The 18,245-nt window shown below is 55.6% G+C and overlaps 1 protein-coding gene across 4 annotated transcripts in view; it reads left to right on the forward strand.

Moving 5' to 3' along the window:
• Positions 1 to 18,245, forward strand: part of RBM19 (RNA binding motif protein 19) — a 122,862-nt gene that overhangs the window by 26,971 nt on the left and 77,646 nt on the right. For all 4 annotated transcript variants that reach the window (XM_032309783.1, XM_032309786.1, XM_032309784.1 and 1 more), the window contains exons 17-21: positions 5,511 to 5,689; positions 7,985 to 8,045; positions 9,801 to 9,880; positions 12,430 to 12,485; positions 15,275 to 15,391. In XM_032309783.1, coding sequence (XP_032165674.1) covers positions 5,511 to 5,689; positions 7,985 to 8,045; positions 9,801 to 9,880; positions 12,430 to 12,485; positions 15,275 to 15,391 — 493 coding nt within the window. The remainder of the gene's footprint in view (positions 1 to 5,510; positions 5,690 to 7,984; positions 8,046 to 9,800; positions 9,881 to 12,429; positions 12,486 to 15,274; positions 15,392 to 18,245) is intronic.

The raw sequence follows: 18,245 nt of genomic DNA on the forward strand, positions 1-18,245 counted from the left end.
CTGAGCCTGGTGCCAAGTGGCCCCACTTGTTTGCACGTGTCCTGGTGTGGTCACTTGCCTTGCTCACTGCTGGGTGCCTCGCCCCCCACGAGGCCCCAGACATAGCCTGGCTCCATGAACATGTGTGGGCGGAGTGAACGGATGCAGGAAGAAGGGTTCCTGCCTCTCTCTGCCTGGAAAGGTAGGGGCAGAGTCATCCTGGCCTTTGTGTCCCAAGCCTCGGGCACACAGTAGGAGTGTGGTGTGGGAGGGGTCATCCTCCAGCGGTCGTTCCCCTTCCCAGTGGTCGGAGTGGTGCGAGATGGTGCCAGCACCGATTACAGGGACAGTCCTGGCTCCCTCTGGGGGTACTGATTGATGCCCACCCCACAAGCTACCCTTTGCTTTGTTTTAGCCCTCTCCCACTTCCTGGAACCATAAACAGGCTCATTTCCTTGGTGTCTGTCTGCCGGACTTTGCTGTTAGAAAGTCCATCCCACAGGGCGGGGACATTTCTACTGGCTTACCACTGGAGCTCAGCGTCCGGAAGGAGAGCAGTGCAGGGTGCTGAGTGAACCCAAGGGTGCTCACGCTGTGCCAGGCCCTGCCCCGAGCACTTCGGGTTCCTCAGGGTGCAGCTCGTAGCTCCTGGGGAAGTTACCATCTCTCTTGTCCTCTCACAGCCCTGCGCCCAGGCGAGCCGCCATCCTTCTCTGAGGCTCGGTTTCTGCATCTGTAAAATGGGCATGATGACCGTGCCGACTTCTCAGGGCGCTGGTGAGAGTATGGTGAGGCCCGTAGGGAAGGCACCGATAAACTCTGCGTCTCTGGTGGCTTCGGCAGCAGAAGCCAGGGTGGGCGGCCTGTTGTCAGCCATGAGCACCAGCTTCTGAGCTGGGGTGACCCCAGTGGGTGCCACGCAGACCCTCATCCCTAGACGAGGCCTGGTGGGGGAACAAACGGGGGCCGTTGGTGGCGGCTGAGATGTCCCAGTGGGAGCAAGAGTGGGTCGTTAGGATGGACATGTCCTAGAGCTCATGGAGAAGAGGCTTTGCAGAGACCGTGTACCCGAGTCCGGCCTGCCCCACTGTGCCCTGCTTCCCGGGGCCTGTGCTGCCATGTCGAGAGCCTCCCACACAGACTCCCCCTGACAGGCCCTGCCTCTTGGGGCTGACGAGACTCACATAAAGGAGGCCACGGAGCCTGGCAGAGGGGCCCGGGTGCGGGCCCGATTTCAGACAGGGCGTGTGCGTGTCTGGACTGATTTCAAGCCCTGCTGAGGCCCACGTCACCAGGTGCATTCCCACAGAGCTCACCTCCTGGACCTCTTTTTGTCCTTTCTGTTCCTTTTCTGACACGAATCGCATACAGAGCCCCCTCCCCAGCCTCCTGCACTGTCACTTTTCATCTGCTCCTCCCCCTTGCCTAGGCCTCTGCCTCGTTCCGGAAGCTTCCCCAATCTCCATCGCGTGGGGGCTCAGCCAGCCTCCAAGCCCTAGACTTCCTCAGGCCCCGAAGGAAGGGAGCGGGGAGGGGAGTGGATGGAGCTTTTCTCTTCCCCACCCCCTCCTTCCTTTCTGGAAAGCTCCCTGTTCTCTGTACCAGTCTCGAGGGAGGGGGACAGTGTGTTTTATCTCCCCACAAGCAAGACCCTCACCTCCAGATAAAGGGCTCAGAGTCGGGGGAGGTCCTGGAAAGCTGCTTGCAACTGATAACAGTCTCTGCTGTCAGCCTTCAGCGCCCAGAGCTGGGAAGGGGGGGGCCACAGTAAATTCTGCGGCCTGATTATAATAAAGCCCCATGTGGCGATGCGTGACTGGGTTTTATTGTGCTAACTACAGATGGAAGCACATCCTCCCGGCCTGCCCCAGCCCCCTCCAGCCCACCTTGCTTTGAAATCCTCCCCCAACCCGAGCCGCACCCCCACCCTCTGGCCCTGCCCTGCTTCCCTTCTTTACTTCTTCCCGCTTTCTCTGGTTCCTGGTGATTTTGTTGGCAAACATCTGTTTGAGTTTCACAGTATCTCCTTTTTTGTTCTCTTCTCTGTCTCCCCACTCGGACCAGGAGCAGAAGTGCTTTGAAAAAATGACCTTGGGCTTCGCGGCCGTGGCACTGGGGCTTCGCGGCCGTGGCACTGGGCCTCCGCGACACACCTCTCTGGACAGGGACGCGGGTGTGGACCCCAGCCAGGCCGGTCCTGGCCTTGCCTGGCCTCTTGGGGAGCAAAAGGCCTCCCCAGGGATGTGGCCAGCAGGGACCTGGTCCCCCAGACTCTGAGGTGTGGCCCACACCACTACTGAGTGACATCACCAGGACTCTGACTCACCCGGGTCACTCCTTCCTCAGGCCTGTGTGCTTTTCACCGCTCTGTGCTAGTCTGTGGGCCCCTGGATTTTTCCAGGCCCCTCCTTTTCAGCAGATCTCAAAACTAGCCCCCTTATCTTGTCCCTTCTCCCAGCATCCCAGGGGCAGTTATGGATGCAGGCAAGTGGTTTCTGGGGACACCGAGGTTTAGAGAAGCCACAGACACCTCTGTGCTGTTGGGAGGATGGCCAGGCCAATTTAATCATGTCTTTTATTTCAAGCTGGCCGTTCGTCCCTGATGTTGGGGGTCAGGGCTACTGGTTGACCGATTAGCCGGTGAGCCAGACCAGCCACACACCTGGGGCAGACATAGGTCCTGGCCGCCTTCACTGTTCCCTTGTTCTTTCTGGGCAGGGGCAAGGGCAGCTCACTTGCCATGGACACGATCCAACCCTGACCATAAGCTTCATTCAGCTTTCACTAAACGCAAATATCCCATCTCTGGGGCAGGTGCCTCTGACCCTTTACACAGCTCTTAGAAACGGGGCAGGGAGGCAGGATGGGGCTGGGCTCCCCTGAGCTGCTGTCCTGGGGAGCCTTTGAGCCCCCGGGACACCAGGAACCAGCTAGATCCTGGGCCCTTGGGAGGGCCGGCGGTCTCTGCTGGTGGACTGTGCACGGGCTGGGTGTAGGGAGCACTGTACCAAGGCCTGATGAGCTGCTTGGTTTATTGGTTGACCACTGCCTGGTACAGAAGCCACAGGCCATTGAATTAGTTACTGAGATTAAAAAACCACGGGCTTTTCTGTCGAAAGGTAGATTTTCAGCTTCTCTTGGAAGAACTGCATGTGGGACCACCCTGAGCTGTCCTCTGACAGCAATAGTTGGCTGGTACCAAGCAGGGGCTGCCCCTTAAAGCTAACCATGAACCTTCTTGGTCACCATCATCCCCACCTCTGTCTTCTCTTTAAAAAGAATCTCTTGGGTCTTCTGTGAACCTCTCTCCCAACCTGAAGATCCCTCAGATTTAGGGCTCGGAGGCAGTAGCCTCTAGCATTGGTTACAGGCCACCCACTTTTAGTGATGTGGCTCCCATGGTCATTAATGAGACCGTGCATCTGGGGCATCGAGCCCAGTGCCTGGTGTGTGAGGCAGGGGTGGGAGTATGGGGGGGGTCTACTCAGCTGTCCTTCCCCACCCCCCACTCCCGGCTTTCATCTCCGAGATGGCAAATGCAAGGAGAGCCAGTGGGGTGGAAATGTCATTCCCTGCTGAAGGTCATGGTTTTCAGCTCGACTGAAGCTCTCATTCAGACCCCGAAGTCTTAGCTACTTTGCATAGCTTCGCTTCCCCCATCATTAGCAATACTCTGTCCACCCTGCTTTGCTTTGAACGTGGACTTTAAACAGCCACACCATGGAGTCCCTTGTTGGGTAAATTGTGTTAGTGTCTTGGGTGGTGGAGGAGCCTTTGTGTTGATTTCTTCTTTTTTGTCCTGGAGTGAGGGTCTGAGTTCTGGGTTCACCTCCGGGGGAGCAGGAGGGGCAAAGGCTGTCTGTTCAGCTCATGTGAGACAGACGACATCATCACGGCCACCCGTTGCCATCGGGGCTTGAAAGGGTTGTTTCATGACAAATCGGTTGAAGCTTAATTAGGCCTCGCAAGCGTTCGGCTTGCCTCACAAGGGGCAGGGGAGGCAGATGTGAGGAGGTGTGGGTACTCGGTGTGAGAGTGAGCAGGGAGGATTCGAACCCCAAGAAGCTTGAAGTGTTTGAGTGCAGGCGTGTGGGAGGAAAGGCTGTGTCTGTCAGCCAGGAGCCGGCTCGCAGAGCTGCCTCCCTGGGGCCTGGGCCGGGCAGGACGGGCCAGGTTTGGATCCGTGTGGAGGGACGGGCCCCGTGCTCAGAACCACACGGGTGTGAGGGTGCTGTCTCATGACTACTTTGAAAAACCTCTGAGATGGACCCCGATTTCCGCAGAGTGTGGGCGGAGCCTCAGAAGCTTGTATGCAGAGGTGGGACGTGACCCCGGACCCTGATCATGGGACTTGGGGACATTGAGGACATTGAACTGCAAGCATTTTATCACAGCAGGACTTCTTAGAGGTCACAGTGCTGATCTCAGTCTTCTGAGCCTTCTGTCACCCCCCAGGTGACGTCCCCGCACGTCACCACAGCTGGCCTGTGCTGCAGCCACACACCCACCTGCTGATACACAGCGTCCTGTTTGCCCTTCCCCCTTCCTGAAATACTGTTCCTTCTGAGTGACAGGAGGGCTGGGGGCCTGGAAACAGCAGCACTCTGTAATCCCGTTCTCCAGAAACACCCAGGACACGTTCTGCCTTCCCTTCCAGCTTTCTCTCCCCCGTGTGTCTCTCAGCTGTGTGTTCGGAACGTGGTTGGGTTTATGCTGTTTATTAGTTCAGATCTTCATTTTTCTCATAATTTTTTACATCCTAAGCGTCCTTGTTTGTCCTCACACATGCCTTAGAAACATCATTTTTAACGAACACATACCGTCCCACTCTTTGGTGCCGCTGTAACTGTCCTAGTGTCCTATTTATGAGTATTGAGTGGTGGTAGGGTTTTTTTTTTGTTTTTGTTTGTTTGTTTGTTTTGTTTTGTTTTGTTTTGTTTTTCAGTATTTGGCTAACATATGCAACTCTGAATTTCTGTTGTTGAATATAGATAAGGCACACTCTTAGTGTGTGGCTCCTCGAAGTTACGTACGTTGGGGATCCTAATTGAACGTAACATTCCTCAGGTTCATGGGAGTCTTACAGTGTTCACATTTTGCTGCTGTCCTGTAATTTTTTGTAAGTTTTGAGTCCCATTTTAATTTGAAAGTTCGCTTCGTGTCGCTTTTTGCGAAGTAACACGTTACTTCGGTTTTGGGTTCACTAGAACAGTTCACACAGTCATTTATTGTGAGGCTCACATTAGCGGGGCTTGGTCCGTGGCTCAGACTTCTGGTCTGTGTTTCATATTCCTTTCTGTTTAAAAGAGTGGCTGGAGGCAGGACAGCCTCGCCCCCCCTCCCAGTCTCCCCATAGCTTCCCCCAAAGAGCAGCTAGAACCCCGCGGTCACTGGCAATCCATGCCCCTTCCCAGTGCCTCCTGCACAGAGTCGGAACCCCTCTGGTCTAGCAGGTTCTGTGCTTTAGGCCCCGGGACTTAGACCTTTGATGGGTTTGACATCTAATGGTATTGTGTTCTGGGGGGACCCAGTGCCAGGCAACAAGACCCCAGAAGAAGAAAAGCCAGCAGAGGGAGGAGCTGCAGACAGTCCAGCGAAGGTGGAAGAAGAGGGGGAAGAGGAAGAGGAGGAGGAGGAAGAGAGCCTCCCGGGGTGTACTCTGTTTATTAAAAATCTCAACTTCAACACGACGGAGGAGACCCTGAAGGAAGTGAGTGACGGCTGAGAACGGGGACGGAGACCATAGGGCGGGGAAGCCCGTCTGCTAACATTCTGGATGCTTTATTCGGCTGGTAAATCTGGTTCACGCTGATACGGGGCCGCACAGCCAGCAACCAGCCCCTCCATCCCTGCTGGGCTGTCCCGTCGGCATGTCCCCCAGGGACCTGAGCCGTGGGCAGACCAGCCTGGGGGCTGGGAGGGGCACCCACAGACATGGAAGGGGACATGTCAGGGCGGCTGGGGAGGCGTGTGCAGTGTGAAAGCTGTCGTCTGTGTGTGTTAGCATGGCACATTCAGAAAACAAAGCCATCCCCCACCCCACCTCCCCCACGCCCGTCAGTTGTTTCTGTGGCGTGAACCACCCAAAAGCAAATGTTAGCACAACCTCCTGGCCTGATGGGAGCAGGCAGGAGACACGGGAATGGGTGTAGGGCAGCCCTGCCTGAAATCCACGGATGGGATGGGGGTTTGTGCGTTCTTGGGGGGTGGGGCAGAGGGTCCAAAGATGAGCATCTCTAAGTAGTTGTCTGGGAAATACCAGGTGAGTCCTACCCTGAGTGGGGTTGGGGGCCCTTGAGAAGGAATTGGCCAGAGATAGGGAAATGGGGCCTCCAGTTCCAAAGGATTAGGGTCTGCAAAGTCCCCGCTGGGCTGAGAACTGTGGGGAGATTTCTGTGAACTAGGTTTGGCACTTTTTCTTTTTTTCAATGCCAATGATTACGAGCGGGCTGACAGCCATGGACTGGTTCTGAAAAAAACGGTGGCCATAAGGATTGAACTCACTGACTTCTAAAAATTCTTTTGAGTTCCAAAATCCCACAGATGGATTCAAGATGGGGGAACGAGGTCCACTGAGTTCCAGAGAAACGGTGCTGTAGGGGTGGGGCAGGGGACAAGCCTGCATCTGGAGGGAGAGATTGCGGTGTCTCCTTTTTGGGGAGGCAAAAGAGGACAGAGCCTCCGCTGAGGCCACCTGGGTAAGCTGCTGTGCCGTGACTGTCCTCTTGCCGGCTGGGAGAGCGGCCACGGCACAGGGACATGGTGGCCAAAGCAGCAGCACCTTTGGGGCAAAGATTCACTGTGTGGAGCAACCGGAAATGCACCCTGGGACTTCTTGTTGACTGCTTCCGGAATCTGTTTGGGTCCGGGCTGGGTTTGCTTTTGTAAAGAGGTAGGTCCCAGTGGTGCCGGATTGCTCGGAAGAGGTGAAGACAGCGTGTCGTTTGTGTTCGTTTCCGCTGTGCAGCGCTCCCGGGTCCAGTACGGGAACGTCATCGGGAATTGTTTCCTAGAAGACGCACCCAAGCTTCAGACTCAGGAGCTGGGAGTCACCGCTAGGGTGACGTCTAGGTTCCGCATGTGTGATGTGAGGCCTGAGCTTCAGGAGGTCAGGTCACTGTCCCAGGGCCATGAGCCCATCGGAGGCACCGCAGGGAGCAGCGCCCAGCCCACAGGGTTCCCCTTATGTCGCCCCAGGTTTGGGGTCAGACTTGCCTGGACGTGGATCCTGGCCTCTTTTTTTTTTTTTTTTTAAGATTTTATTTATTTATTTGACAGACAGAGATCACAAGTAGGCAGAGAGGCAGGGAGAGAGAGGGGAAGGGAAGCAGGCTCCCTGCTGAGCAGAGAGCCCGATGTGGGGCTCGATCGCAGGATCCTGAGATCATGACCTGAGCCGAATGCAGAGGCTTAACCCATTGAGCCACCCAGGTGCCCCCCGGCCTCACTCTTGGCTAATAGTGCAATCCTGGGTGAGTCCTTTAGCCTCTCTGTGCCTTGGTTTCCCCATCTGTAAAATGGGGTTGTTAGGTGAATCTTCCCACGGAGTGGTTTTTTGGTTTAAGATTTTATTTATTTATTTATATCCTTACTTATTTGAGAGAGAGAGCATGGGAGAGAGAGAGGAGCAGGGAGAGGGGCAGAGGGAGAGGAAGAAGCAGGCTCCCCGCTGAGCAGGGAGCCCGACATGGGGCTCAATCCCAGGACCCCAGGATCACGACCTGAGCCGAAGGCAGATCCTTGACTGAGCCACCCAGGCGCCCCTGGTAGAGTGGTTTTAAAGATCTGATTAGGACGAATGAGATAATCCAAGAGTCTGACACTTAGGATTAGGAGAGTCCATAAGTGTCCGCACCTCAGGCGTGATCTGGATGTTAGCTCTGCTGTTAGTCCTGGCCTCTTGGGGCCCTGGCCCCATCCGTAGCCTCTGTCTTTCAGGATGCGCCTGCACCAGTTGCAGAGTTAGCCTGAAATACTGCTGACACACGTTAACATTCCTTTCCAGGTGTTTTCCAAAGCGGGGACGGTGAAAAGCTGTTCTGTTTCCAAGAAGAAGAACAAAGCAGGTATTCCTTACGAAACCGGTCAGAAAGGATGATTGCAAAAGGACCTGTGGCTTTGGGTGGAGGGCGAGGGTAACTCTCACTTGCTTGTTCGGAAAGCCTTCACACTCTCACACGGCCCTCCTGAAATGGTCCCTCTTTGTCCGTCCCCAGAGACTCGCCATGTTCCGTGGAGGCAGCCGTGCCCGTCAGGGTCTTCTGCATTTAGACTCTTTGCTTTGGACCTTGGACTGTCCCCTGGTCTCAGAGTAGTGCATTTGATGGGCCACTGGGGTTGACACTGTACCATAGCAGAAACCTCTCCCTCCTCCCAGCACCTCTGGGCTCTGGAAATGTCCTGGAGAATAGCAGGCAGAGACCAATCCTGGGTCTTCCAAGAGAAACAACCCAGATGTAGAACCTCTGGAACATTCTACCGAGCCTGGTTCTCCAGGAGCTGCAGAGCTAGTTTGGGACATAAGAAAGGCAGCTAAGTACCAAGTAAGCAACATGAAGGCTCACTTGCGGGGGCTTCAGGAAGGGAGGTGACCCCTGAAGTCCAGGTGGTGAGTTGGGCTGGTAAAGGGGCCCCCAGCTCTGCCTGGGCTGCATCTGTGGGTTGTGGGGTCACTGCCCCATTCACAGGCATCAGACACTGTGGAGCCAACCTTTTGACTCTCAGGAACACCCCTCAGCCTACTTTAGCAAGAGTTACCTGATCTTCCAGTGCTTTCCAGTATCCACTGAAGAAACCAGGGTTCATGGTTGTCACAGGGTAGCACTGCTTGGCAGCCAGCGGGTCTGTCTGAGGTTCCCATCTGTGGCCCACAGAGCCACGTGTGGACAATTCCGTGGACTAACTCATGGCATCAGGGCCTCATTTGATAGCACAGCGTTGTGAAAACAATACAGTAGAGGCAAAGATGGGACCGGCATGCGAATTGAAAGTGTATATCTCAGTCCTCATTTGGACCCATCAGACTTGAGCCAGCTCTCTGAGTTCAGCTGTGACAAAACGGAAGAATGAAATGAACGCATCTGTATAACATGGGGTTGTGGGGAAGGAGGCACATGTCACATTCTGGCTGTAGGGCAAGGTGTAACCAGACAAATGCCCCATAAAATACAAGCTGCCCCCCAATTCTACGTACATACAGAACACACACAGACCTCGTCGGGAAGCAAGTGTGTCCAATAAACTTGTGAGCTCTGTCTTGCTCCTCTTGGCCTTAGAAGGAGGGGACCAGAGAGGACTGTACAATGCAGCCGCCCTCCCCATCTGACCTCGGCATCTGAAACCCAGGAGCAGCCGTAATCGGATGGTCGGAAAGACCTGCAAAGGGGAAGTCTCCAGTGTCTTTGGCTTTCACACACATATTCATCTTCTGCGTCATGTGTGGAAGCGGGGGACGGCCTAGGCAGACGCTGTGCCGCTTGTCATAGCGATGGTCATCCGTGTTCATTCCTTCTCCCTCCCAAAGGCGGAATTCTATTACGAAGTTAATTATCATGTCAGTCATCTGTTAATTAACAGTCAGTTGGGCCTCAGGTGACGGCTCTATAACTTCATCGACTGGTTCTTCAAGATGACTGGTAATCCATGGTGAGCCAGGAGCGGAAATCTTTTTGGAAACGAAGGAGGGGTATGAGGAAGAGAGAAAAGAGCGGACGCCCAGGGGCCTGCTGGAACCCTTGCACTTGGGCTTGTGCTTTCTCCGCCTTCTTGTCCCCCACCCCCCACCCCACCTCACCCCAGTGATTTCTGCCTCTCTCCTTCAGGAGCGCTGCTTTCCATGGGATTTGGATTCGTGGAATACAGGAAGCCAGAGCAGGCCCAGAAGGCTCTCAGGCAGCTCCAGGTAAGGTGGGGATTTCAGCTGAGGTCCCCAGAGGCACTTGGCAGGTAGTGGAGGCGGGGTGGGGGGTCCCCACCTGTCAGTGCTCCCGAAATTGAGAGTGCAAAGAAGGGCACGTTTTCCTGGGCCCCTCACTTCCTCCAGTTCTCTAGGGAGGAGAGAACTGTGGCCCAAGAAAAATGAAGAACCCTCCTCAGCACTCTGTCGTCGCTGCCGTGTGTTTGTTAAGCCACAGCTCTGTGCCTGGTGCGGGGAAGCCTGGCAGAGCAGAACTCTGAGTAAATACACTGGACCAGGTCATGAGAAGTGCTTGGATAGAAATGAAGCAGTCACGTTGGATGGGCTGGGAGGGCTACTTTACACTGTGTGGTCAGGGGAGGCCACTCTCAGGAGGTGACAGTTGAGCTAATACCTAATTGACAAGAAGGAGTCAGCTACATAAAGATCTGGGGGAAAGCAGTCTGGCGGGGGGGCAGCATGTGCAAAGGGCCTGAGGCAGGGACTCTAAGATAGGAGTGAACTGAGTCTGTTTGAGAGGCAGAAAGAGGCCAGTGTGGCAGGAGGAAGTGTGGGGTGGGTGGTGCCTAGATCTGGATCTTGTAGGCATTTTAAGGACATGGAATCCAGTGTAAGGCAGTGAGATTCCATCAGAGGGCTTGGAGCACACCGGGGAGGGGACTGGTTTATGCTTCCAGTCAGTCACTCCATCTTCTGTGCAGAGAGTGGATCACTGAGTCATCCAGGTAGGAAAGGCTTTTGGCCTGGGCCGGGGTGGAGGCAGTGGGGACAAGGGATCTCAACTCCAAGCTGTTTGGACAGAGAGACTCTGCATCCTTTTCAGGGAAAAGAACAGTGCTTTCCTACAGGGTCCTCAGGAGGGGGAGTGGGAAAGGAGCTGAACTGGGGCCACAGGGAGTGGGACAGCCTGGGATTTGTGCCCCCCAGTGAGCCAGGCCTCTGCTCGGGACAGTGTCCTCAGCGCTCTTTCCGCTGCCCCCCATCCCCAGGGCCTTCGGCGGAGGGGATAAGGAGGAGTGCCCCCCCCCACCGCCACGTACCTCTTTCTTTCTGTAGACCCACATGCTCCCCGCTGCCACCTGCCTTTCCCTCCTTCTGCAGCCAGGGCACTCGTGATCGTTCCTCTATATGAGGCTTCTAGACCCAAGTCCATGGAAGGTCCTCCAGAGGCTCAGAGACCCTTTTAAGCCGTATTCAGGATGTTACATGTTCAGTTCTCTAGAGAGGAGAGAACTGTGGCCCAAGAAGAAGGGAGGACATGGCCTGCCCGGCACGAGGTCCAGCAGTGGGAAAGTAGAATAGAGCCCAGTTTACAAGCCAGGGCGCGGCCAGGAGCCCCTATCCCCGGCTCTCCTTCTCCCTGTGCGAGATGCACCTGGGCCGGGCCCAGCTGGGCTGTTCTCAGTGTGGAAAGGACGCCCATCCAGGGCCCCCCTCTCTGGCCCAGCAGAGCTTCCCCTGCAGGGGAATGGCCTCGGGGCTGTTCGAAATGAAGCCGGGCACTTGGCTGATATGATTGTTTTTGTAGAATTTTGATGACCTTGGCTTAAAGCAACTTCACAAAGGGCTGAGTTGGTTTGGAGTAGGAAGGTGGGGAAGGGAGCCCCCTGGGGCCTCTGCTGCCTTTGAAAGGCTCTCTGGTCTCCACCGGGGCTCAGACTCACATGCCCTTGGTGATGGCGGGGCCGGGGAGCTGCGGGGAAACATAAGGGACAAAGAGGCAGGCATCACCCAGAGCAGAACCCCGGCACCTGGGGCCTGCCCGAAGGGGCACCCACTTCTTGGCTTCGGCCCAGTTGCTGCCTCGTGGGGAGGCGGGTCGCAAGCATTACCAGATCTCCGGAGTGTGATTTCTTGTTGCTTTTGAAGAGTCCCTGGAAGTCCAGCCTCGTTAGCACGTGCCACGTGCTACAGGCTTCTGTAAAACGCCACCCTGCACGCCTCCCGCGTTACGTTCTGTACCTCCCCATGCGCACATGTACACGCACATTGCCTCCGAGAATTGTTTACATGGAACTATGCGCAGTGTATTTTATGGGAGATTTAAGTGATTTTCGAGGGTGATTTTGTTAATTCGCCAGTTTTTGCCTTAAGGGACCCACGTGAGAGCCTAGCTTTCTTTGCAACTCCTCTGTGGGTTAGAAATTTTTTTTTTTCCTTAAGCATCCAATCTAACCTGAACTCTCACTCTGCAAGCCAGACCAAAGGGGCTTCCTTTGCCTGCAGATGCTTACACACGATGGAAAATTCTGTGTCCCTCCAGTGGCATAAAGGTCAAGACCCACGCGTGGCTCGAGAGGACATTGGAAGGCTGGGTCTCCGTGACCAGCAGCTGCTGCCTGGGCTCGGCGTGAGCCATTTCCAGGAGAAGCTGTTCTCTGTCCTTGATTCCAGCTGGCCCCTCTGCCTGGGAACATCTTCCTTCTGAGATTTCCCTTCCCCTCCACAGAAGCCCGCTCTGGTGAAGGACAGGGGGTGCGGGTGAATATTTCTGGCAGGACAGAGTGACAGGCTGTGTTGTCCTTATCTCTTAGGGTCACGTCGTGGACGGCCACAAGCTGGAAGTGAGGATCTCGGAACGAGCCACCAAGTGAGTCTTCAATGCCCCGTCTTTGCTTTGACCTGGGGCAGTCCCTTCTGCCTGGTGCTGGTGCCCCAGACCCTTGCCATGACCGCCGCACCCCCCCGCCCCAGCCGGAACCCCTCACTATGTGGGCCTCTTCTTCATGAAGCTGGTGTCCCATTTGCCAGCTCCAAGGCCCATTTCTGTGATGAACCGGGACCGTCCCCGTCTTTGAGTCAGTGCTTCACGCACATGTATTGTCACCGAAGGAGCAAGAGTAGGAAAGATAACCACGTCCTGCTCGTCTTGGTGATACAAATAACCCACCAATGAGTTGCAAGTTGCTGGGGCTTTGGATGAACGAGAGAAGCAAGAAAAACTTAGACATCAGCCTTTATGGGGCTTTCTCTCCCGGAGCTGGACGACAGAGCCCAGAGACAGCCTCTAGTTAATTCGAAAGAGATTCGGTAGGCATTAGAGATGGAGACAGACCAGTCTGCCCAGTGACCAGTTTCCTGAAGTACTGGGGTTTATTTCCTAAGAATTTGGTTTGTTCCTGCCCTCCACCCGCTAGTATGTCTAAATGAGCGGATCCCCCTGAAGTGCCTCTGACGGTCCTAGGGCCGGTTTGAGTTGTTTCTTTGGTAGTTTCCAGCAGGTTGTTTGTTGCGGTCATTGAGCCGATGAGCCGCCCGGGGCTGGCCTGGAGCCTCTGCTTTCTCTTCCCTCTCTGTTCTCAAAGCTGCTTGTGAACCCAGCCCCCAGGCCACTTCTGGTATCCTTCACCCAGCCCTGTCTGTGCCAAGGGAGTACCCTTTGGGAGAAGAAGGCCTGGTATGGGATGGGCTCCGGAGCTGTGAGGCAACAGTGGGACTCCAGGCATTCGGCCCCACAGCTGTGGGTTCTAGTCCCAGAGCCGCATGACCTTGGGTGGCTGACTTGGCCTGCGAAGTAAAACGCACCAGCTGGAGGTTGTGCATGAAGCGCCCGGCACATGCCAGGCCCATGAGCATTCCGCCAGCGGTGGATCTTTCCTTTCCATAGCCTGTCTGCAGGGAGTCAAGCTAAAGTCCCCTTGCGAGCTTTCATTGCCCAGCCAGTGCTGATCGAGTCATCTTTCTGTTCAACAGAACACCAGAGAGAACCTGCCATGTTCTGGATACTCTGCCCAGTTGCATGTTCTGGATACTCTGCCCAGTTGCTGGGAATGGAGTTTCCTTGCGGTGCTCATGTACTGGGGCCATGTATTTGGCAGAACCTTCTGCAGTGGTGGCAGTCCTCTCTGATGTTCTGCATCCATGATGTCCAGTATGGCGACCGCTTGCTACATATGGCATTTGAGCACTTAAGGGGGTGGCAGTTCTATTTTCTGTTGCTGCATAATGGTATCCCAGGCCTAGCTTGAAGCAGCCAACATTTATTATCCTATGGTCTCTGCGGCTCAGGAACTCAGGAGCAGCTTAGCGGGGGACTTCCATCTCCCGGTCTCTCAAGGTTACCGTGAGGATGTCGGCCAGGGCTGCAGCCTCATCTGAAGGCCCCCCGGGATTAAGGAGCCCCTTCCAAGATGGCGCCCTCACACGGCTGTTGGCGCAGCCTGTGTTCCTGTTTCCCACAGACTGATGGATCCAAGGGGCAGCAAGAAGGAGGCAACAGTCTCTTTGCCGACCTCGTCTCGGGGGTCACTGTTGGCGTCTGTCTTCCATTGGTCACACAGAGCCCAGGAGGGGACTCCCTAGGGGCATGAATACTGTGAGACAGGGCTCACAGGGGCCATCTTGGAGGCTGGCTTTTCTACAACGGAGGGGTTGAATTTCCAATTTTGTTTTCACTTAGATTTAACTGGCCACGTGTGGCTTGTGGCCACGATATTGGACAGCACAGCTCTAGAGGACAGACACATACGATGCGGTTAGGTGGTGGCGAGTGCCGGAAAGCAAAACACAGCCGGGGTGGGGGTGTGAGTTGCTGTTTTCGTGGCGATCCTTAGGGAGCGCCTCCTTCGAGGAGGTGACGCGGAGCAGGCCCGACGGAAGCAAGTGGTAACAATCGTCTTTATGACAACTTGCCGCCATTTACGGAAGTTTAACTCATGGTGGGCACCGTGCAGAGTATTTGACAGGTCCTCAAACAGTATGACGAGGCCAGCCCTTTTATTAAGGCCATTGTGCAGTTGAGGAAATGGAGGCCCAGAGAGGGCCTTGCCCTCTACCTTACTTGCCCAAGATCACTCAGATCCTGCGTGTCCGACTTGGCTTCCACAGCCCGATTATCAGCTTCTTGCTCACAGCCCTGCCCCGCTTTGATGCAGGAGCGCATGTGAGATGCGGACACGTTGGAGAGGACCCTGAGCCCCTGGATCAGTTTCCTCTCTAACCCGCAGCCCATGTCCCAGGCCAGAAACTCCTCTAGGGCTTTGGGATGATGCCCCTCGGGTGAGCGGTGGAAAGTCTCAGATAAGCCCTGTGGGCCACTTGGGGTCTTGCTGCATCCCGAAAGGGACAGTGGAGACTGGATATGGTGTGGAACAGGCCTCACCCTCCTCAGGGTTCCTGTCTCCAGTCCCTGCTGGCCCCTGGGTCTCTCAGATGACGGGCAGGAGAGACCCAACGGAGGGCAGGTGGCCTGACTGGTCCACGGCCGTTTTGAGAACATGGTCATGTCCCCCACGGGAGACCACTTCCCTCCCATTTCATCTCTGCCTTGTCCACAGCGACTCCTTGACTCCCTCACCTGCACAGAGAGGGAGGGCAGGGGAGTCTGTGGAGGGCAGCCTACACCCCGAATAACCCGAACCCTTTCCCCCGACTGTCCAGGCCAGCCCTGACATCCGCTCGCAAGAAACAAGTTCCCAGAAAGCAGACCACGTCCAAGATCCTGGTGCGCAACATCCCGTTCCAAGCTGACAGCCGGGAGATCCGTGAGCTCTTCAGGTGAGAAGGGCTGGTTCGGTCTGAGGCGCGGGGTGTGGGTGGGGAGGCCACAGGATCCTTGGAGGAGGTGGCCTTGCGGTCCTCTGATGGCTCAGCCAGAGGCCGGCCCATGGTCTTTCAGAGGTCATCTTTCGGCTGCCTCTGATATATCTGCCTCGAACTCACACACTGCTTTCCAGAGCAGTGCACAGAAAAATCTCGCAACAGCCAGGCCGCCTCCTCCGGAGGTGAGACAGAAAGAAAGGGAAGCTGATCTCCATCCGCACGCGTAGCAGGTTGGGGCCGGAGCCACGTGGCTGAAGCTCAGCTCTGCCCACGGTTCGCCTGAAGTTCTTCTCCTTCTTGGTATTTTTGAGTCACTTGGTGACTTTCATAGACATACCTTTGCTCAGACCCCACCCAGGGAGCTGGATTTTGTTGGTGGGGGGTGGGTGGGGGAGGGGACAGACATTGATATTTTGATCAGAGCTCCCCAGGGGTTCTGGTTCTACCAACCAGCCAGAGTTGGGCACCTCTGTCTACATTGCTACTTACGGAGAGGCCGTTTCGCATTAAGAATGAATCACCTGTATAAATCATGCCGTCTATCAGCAGACGCTAGCACAGGGTCAGAAATTCCAGGTTCTGGGACCTGGAAGAGCAGACTGGGGGAGTGCTGGCAGCTGGAAGGCCAGTCGTGATGCCCTGCAGAAAGGTGGGTGTAATCAGACCAGTTTTCCCACATTTTGAAAGAGAAACCAGCAGTCCAGATTTTGGAGGGAATAAGTTGGCAATTAATTTGCACAGGACAGTATCTGTGGCCAGATATAACCCAAGAGCCACCACTTTGCAACCCCCGTGCTGAGACATTGCACGGTTGAGCATTGGAGATTAGTGAGGTAGCACCCAGAACCAAGCCCTGGATCGGACGTGTCTATGGAGAGCATCACAGGAAGAGGTTTAAAGCCAGGGCCCTCCCCAGGCAGGTGCTGGGTGGCACAGAGAGAGACCATCCAGCCCTCAGAATGTAATGGCAGTTGGAATTAGCCCCAACCAAACAGATTGTCGGGGGCCCCCCGGAACCCACAGCCTCCTGGTCTGCGGGATCGAGAGAGCTAGGTCTGCGTTAAAATCATCGGTCAGCATCTTATTCATTGGATTAACTTACCAAGGTCAGTTGTGGATGCGAACTAGAAATCCTGTATTTTGGGGACTAGAAAGACGTATCTTTGTATGCACTCTACCGCTGTGCACTCATTTGGTGTAAAGGGTAGGGAGCCGTTTGTGGGATTTGCTTCAGAACTCGCCATCCCTCTCGCCTCTGTGCCACACCGTCTGCTGGCGTGCCGTTCATTAACAGGCGTGGTGCAGACGCCATCCCTGCCGGCTCCTAGCAGCTGAGTCTTCGCTGTGATCCCGGGTCCCCTGCGGGGCAGCCACACCCTGGTGAGATGGGGTCACAACCTGGGGGGACGTTTTCCATTTCCCCGCACCCAGGGAGACGAGTCAAGAGGAGTGCGCGAGCGAGGTCGTCACAGGAGAGCCCGTATCCTCAGCCCCACGCGCCTGCTTGTTTTAACATGCTTCTGCTTTTTAAAAGAGAGTCCAATTTAAGAACTGCCAGATCAAAACAGGATTGCTGCAAACAGCACGTGTTGATCAGGAAATAGTATCCCGCCGAAATGACAGTTTCACTTGTTTCCGCAGTGTATTTAGGTTGACACTGATCCAGGGAAACAAAAGACCAAGACGGGAAGGAAAAGCGCTGTGTTTGATCTCTCGCTTTATATTTATTTTGAGAAGACAGGGAATTAGTGTCCACCGAACGTAATTACACGCGGAGTCTCTTCTCCCTGCCATTGTTGTGACGGTAGTTCCCGCCACCCCTTGGAAACGAACGGAAAACCGTCTTGGAGGGCTCACCTTGCTTTGTTGTGCACTCGGGCTAGGGGTGGAGGCAGCTTCCAGCAGCGGGCAGCAGGGGTCGCTGTGCGCCTTCTCAGGGGGGCTAAGCTTGTCCGAGAAACCACAGACCCGATTTCAGACAAAGCCAGTGGCCGGCAAAGGTCAGAGCCAGGGGAGGATTTCGGGATTGAGGGGAACCAGCCTGGTCCATTTCGCAGGCAGGTTTTGCGGGCTTGTCCTTGCAGCTGTTACCAGAATCCTAGCTCCCTCTGATGGAGCCCTCGCTCTGTGTTGGGCCCTGGCTGTGGATCTGCTGGTGCTGTGTCTTCTCCTTTAAGCTGTGCGGCCCTGCTTCGGCAGAGGGATGCTCATCCCTGTTTTGCACCCAGAAGGATGCTGGAGACCTTGGGTACATGAAGCGTCCTGCCCAGGACGCACAGCTGAGCCAGGACTGGGACTTCAGTGGTCTGTCCCAGAGCCATGGCTCGCAGTCACTCCTCTCTGCAGCCTGCTGTCCTTCTCCCGGGTCTGGAAGGACACTGCCCCTGAGATCATGTCAGTGGAACCACTGTCCTGTGAACGTATTGTTCCTACCAGCCATTGTGCTAGGTGTCAGGCATGTAGCTGTTTTAGGAGAGATGGGCTCCTTCCCTGAGGACTTCACTGTTTGTGGGAGCCCAGGGAGCAAAGCAACAGCGACACGCTCAGGGTGTGCAGGAGTGAGCGTAGAGCCATGGGACAGCATGGTCAAGAGCACCCACTGGGGGGTGGCAGTTCGCCTGCCCTCCCCCACCTCCTGGGCCCTGCTTGTGAGCTGGGGCAGCAGCTTCCCACCAAGGCAGTGTTTGCCTGCGCCGTCCCTGGAGGCCAGCAGCCTGCAGTCAGGCCTGCCTGCACCACAGCGCAGCCCCTTGAACCCAGCCACGACACGGGCCGAGAGCCGCCACAGAGCCACGTCCCTGCAGGATTG

The sequence above is a fragment of the Mustela erminea genome, chromosome 13 (genome assembly GCF_009829155.1).
Source record: "Mustela erminea isolate mMusErm1 chromosome 13, mMusErm1.Pri, whole genome shotgun sequence".
Taxonomy (NCBI): Eukaryota; Metazoa; Chordata; class Mammalia; order Carnivora; family Mustelidae; genus Mustela; species Mustela erminea.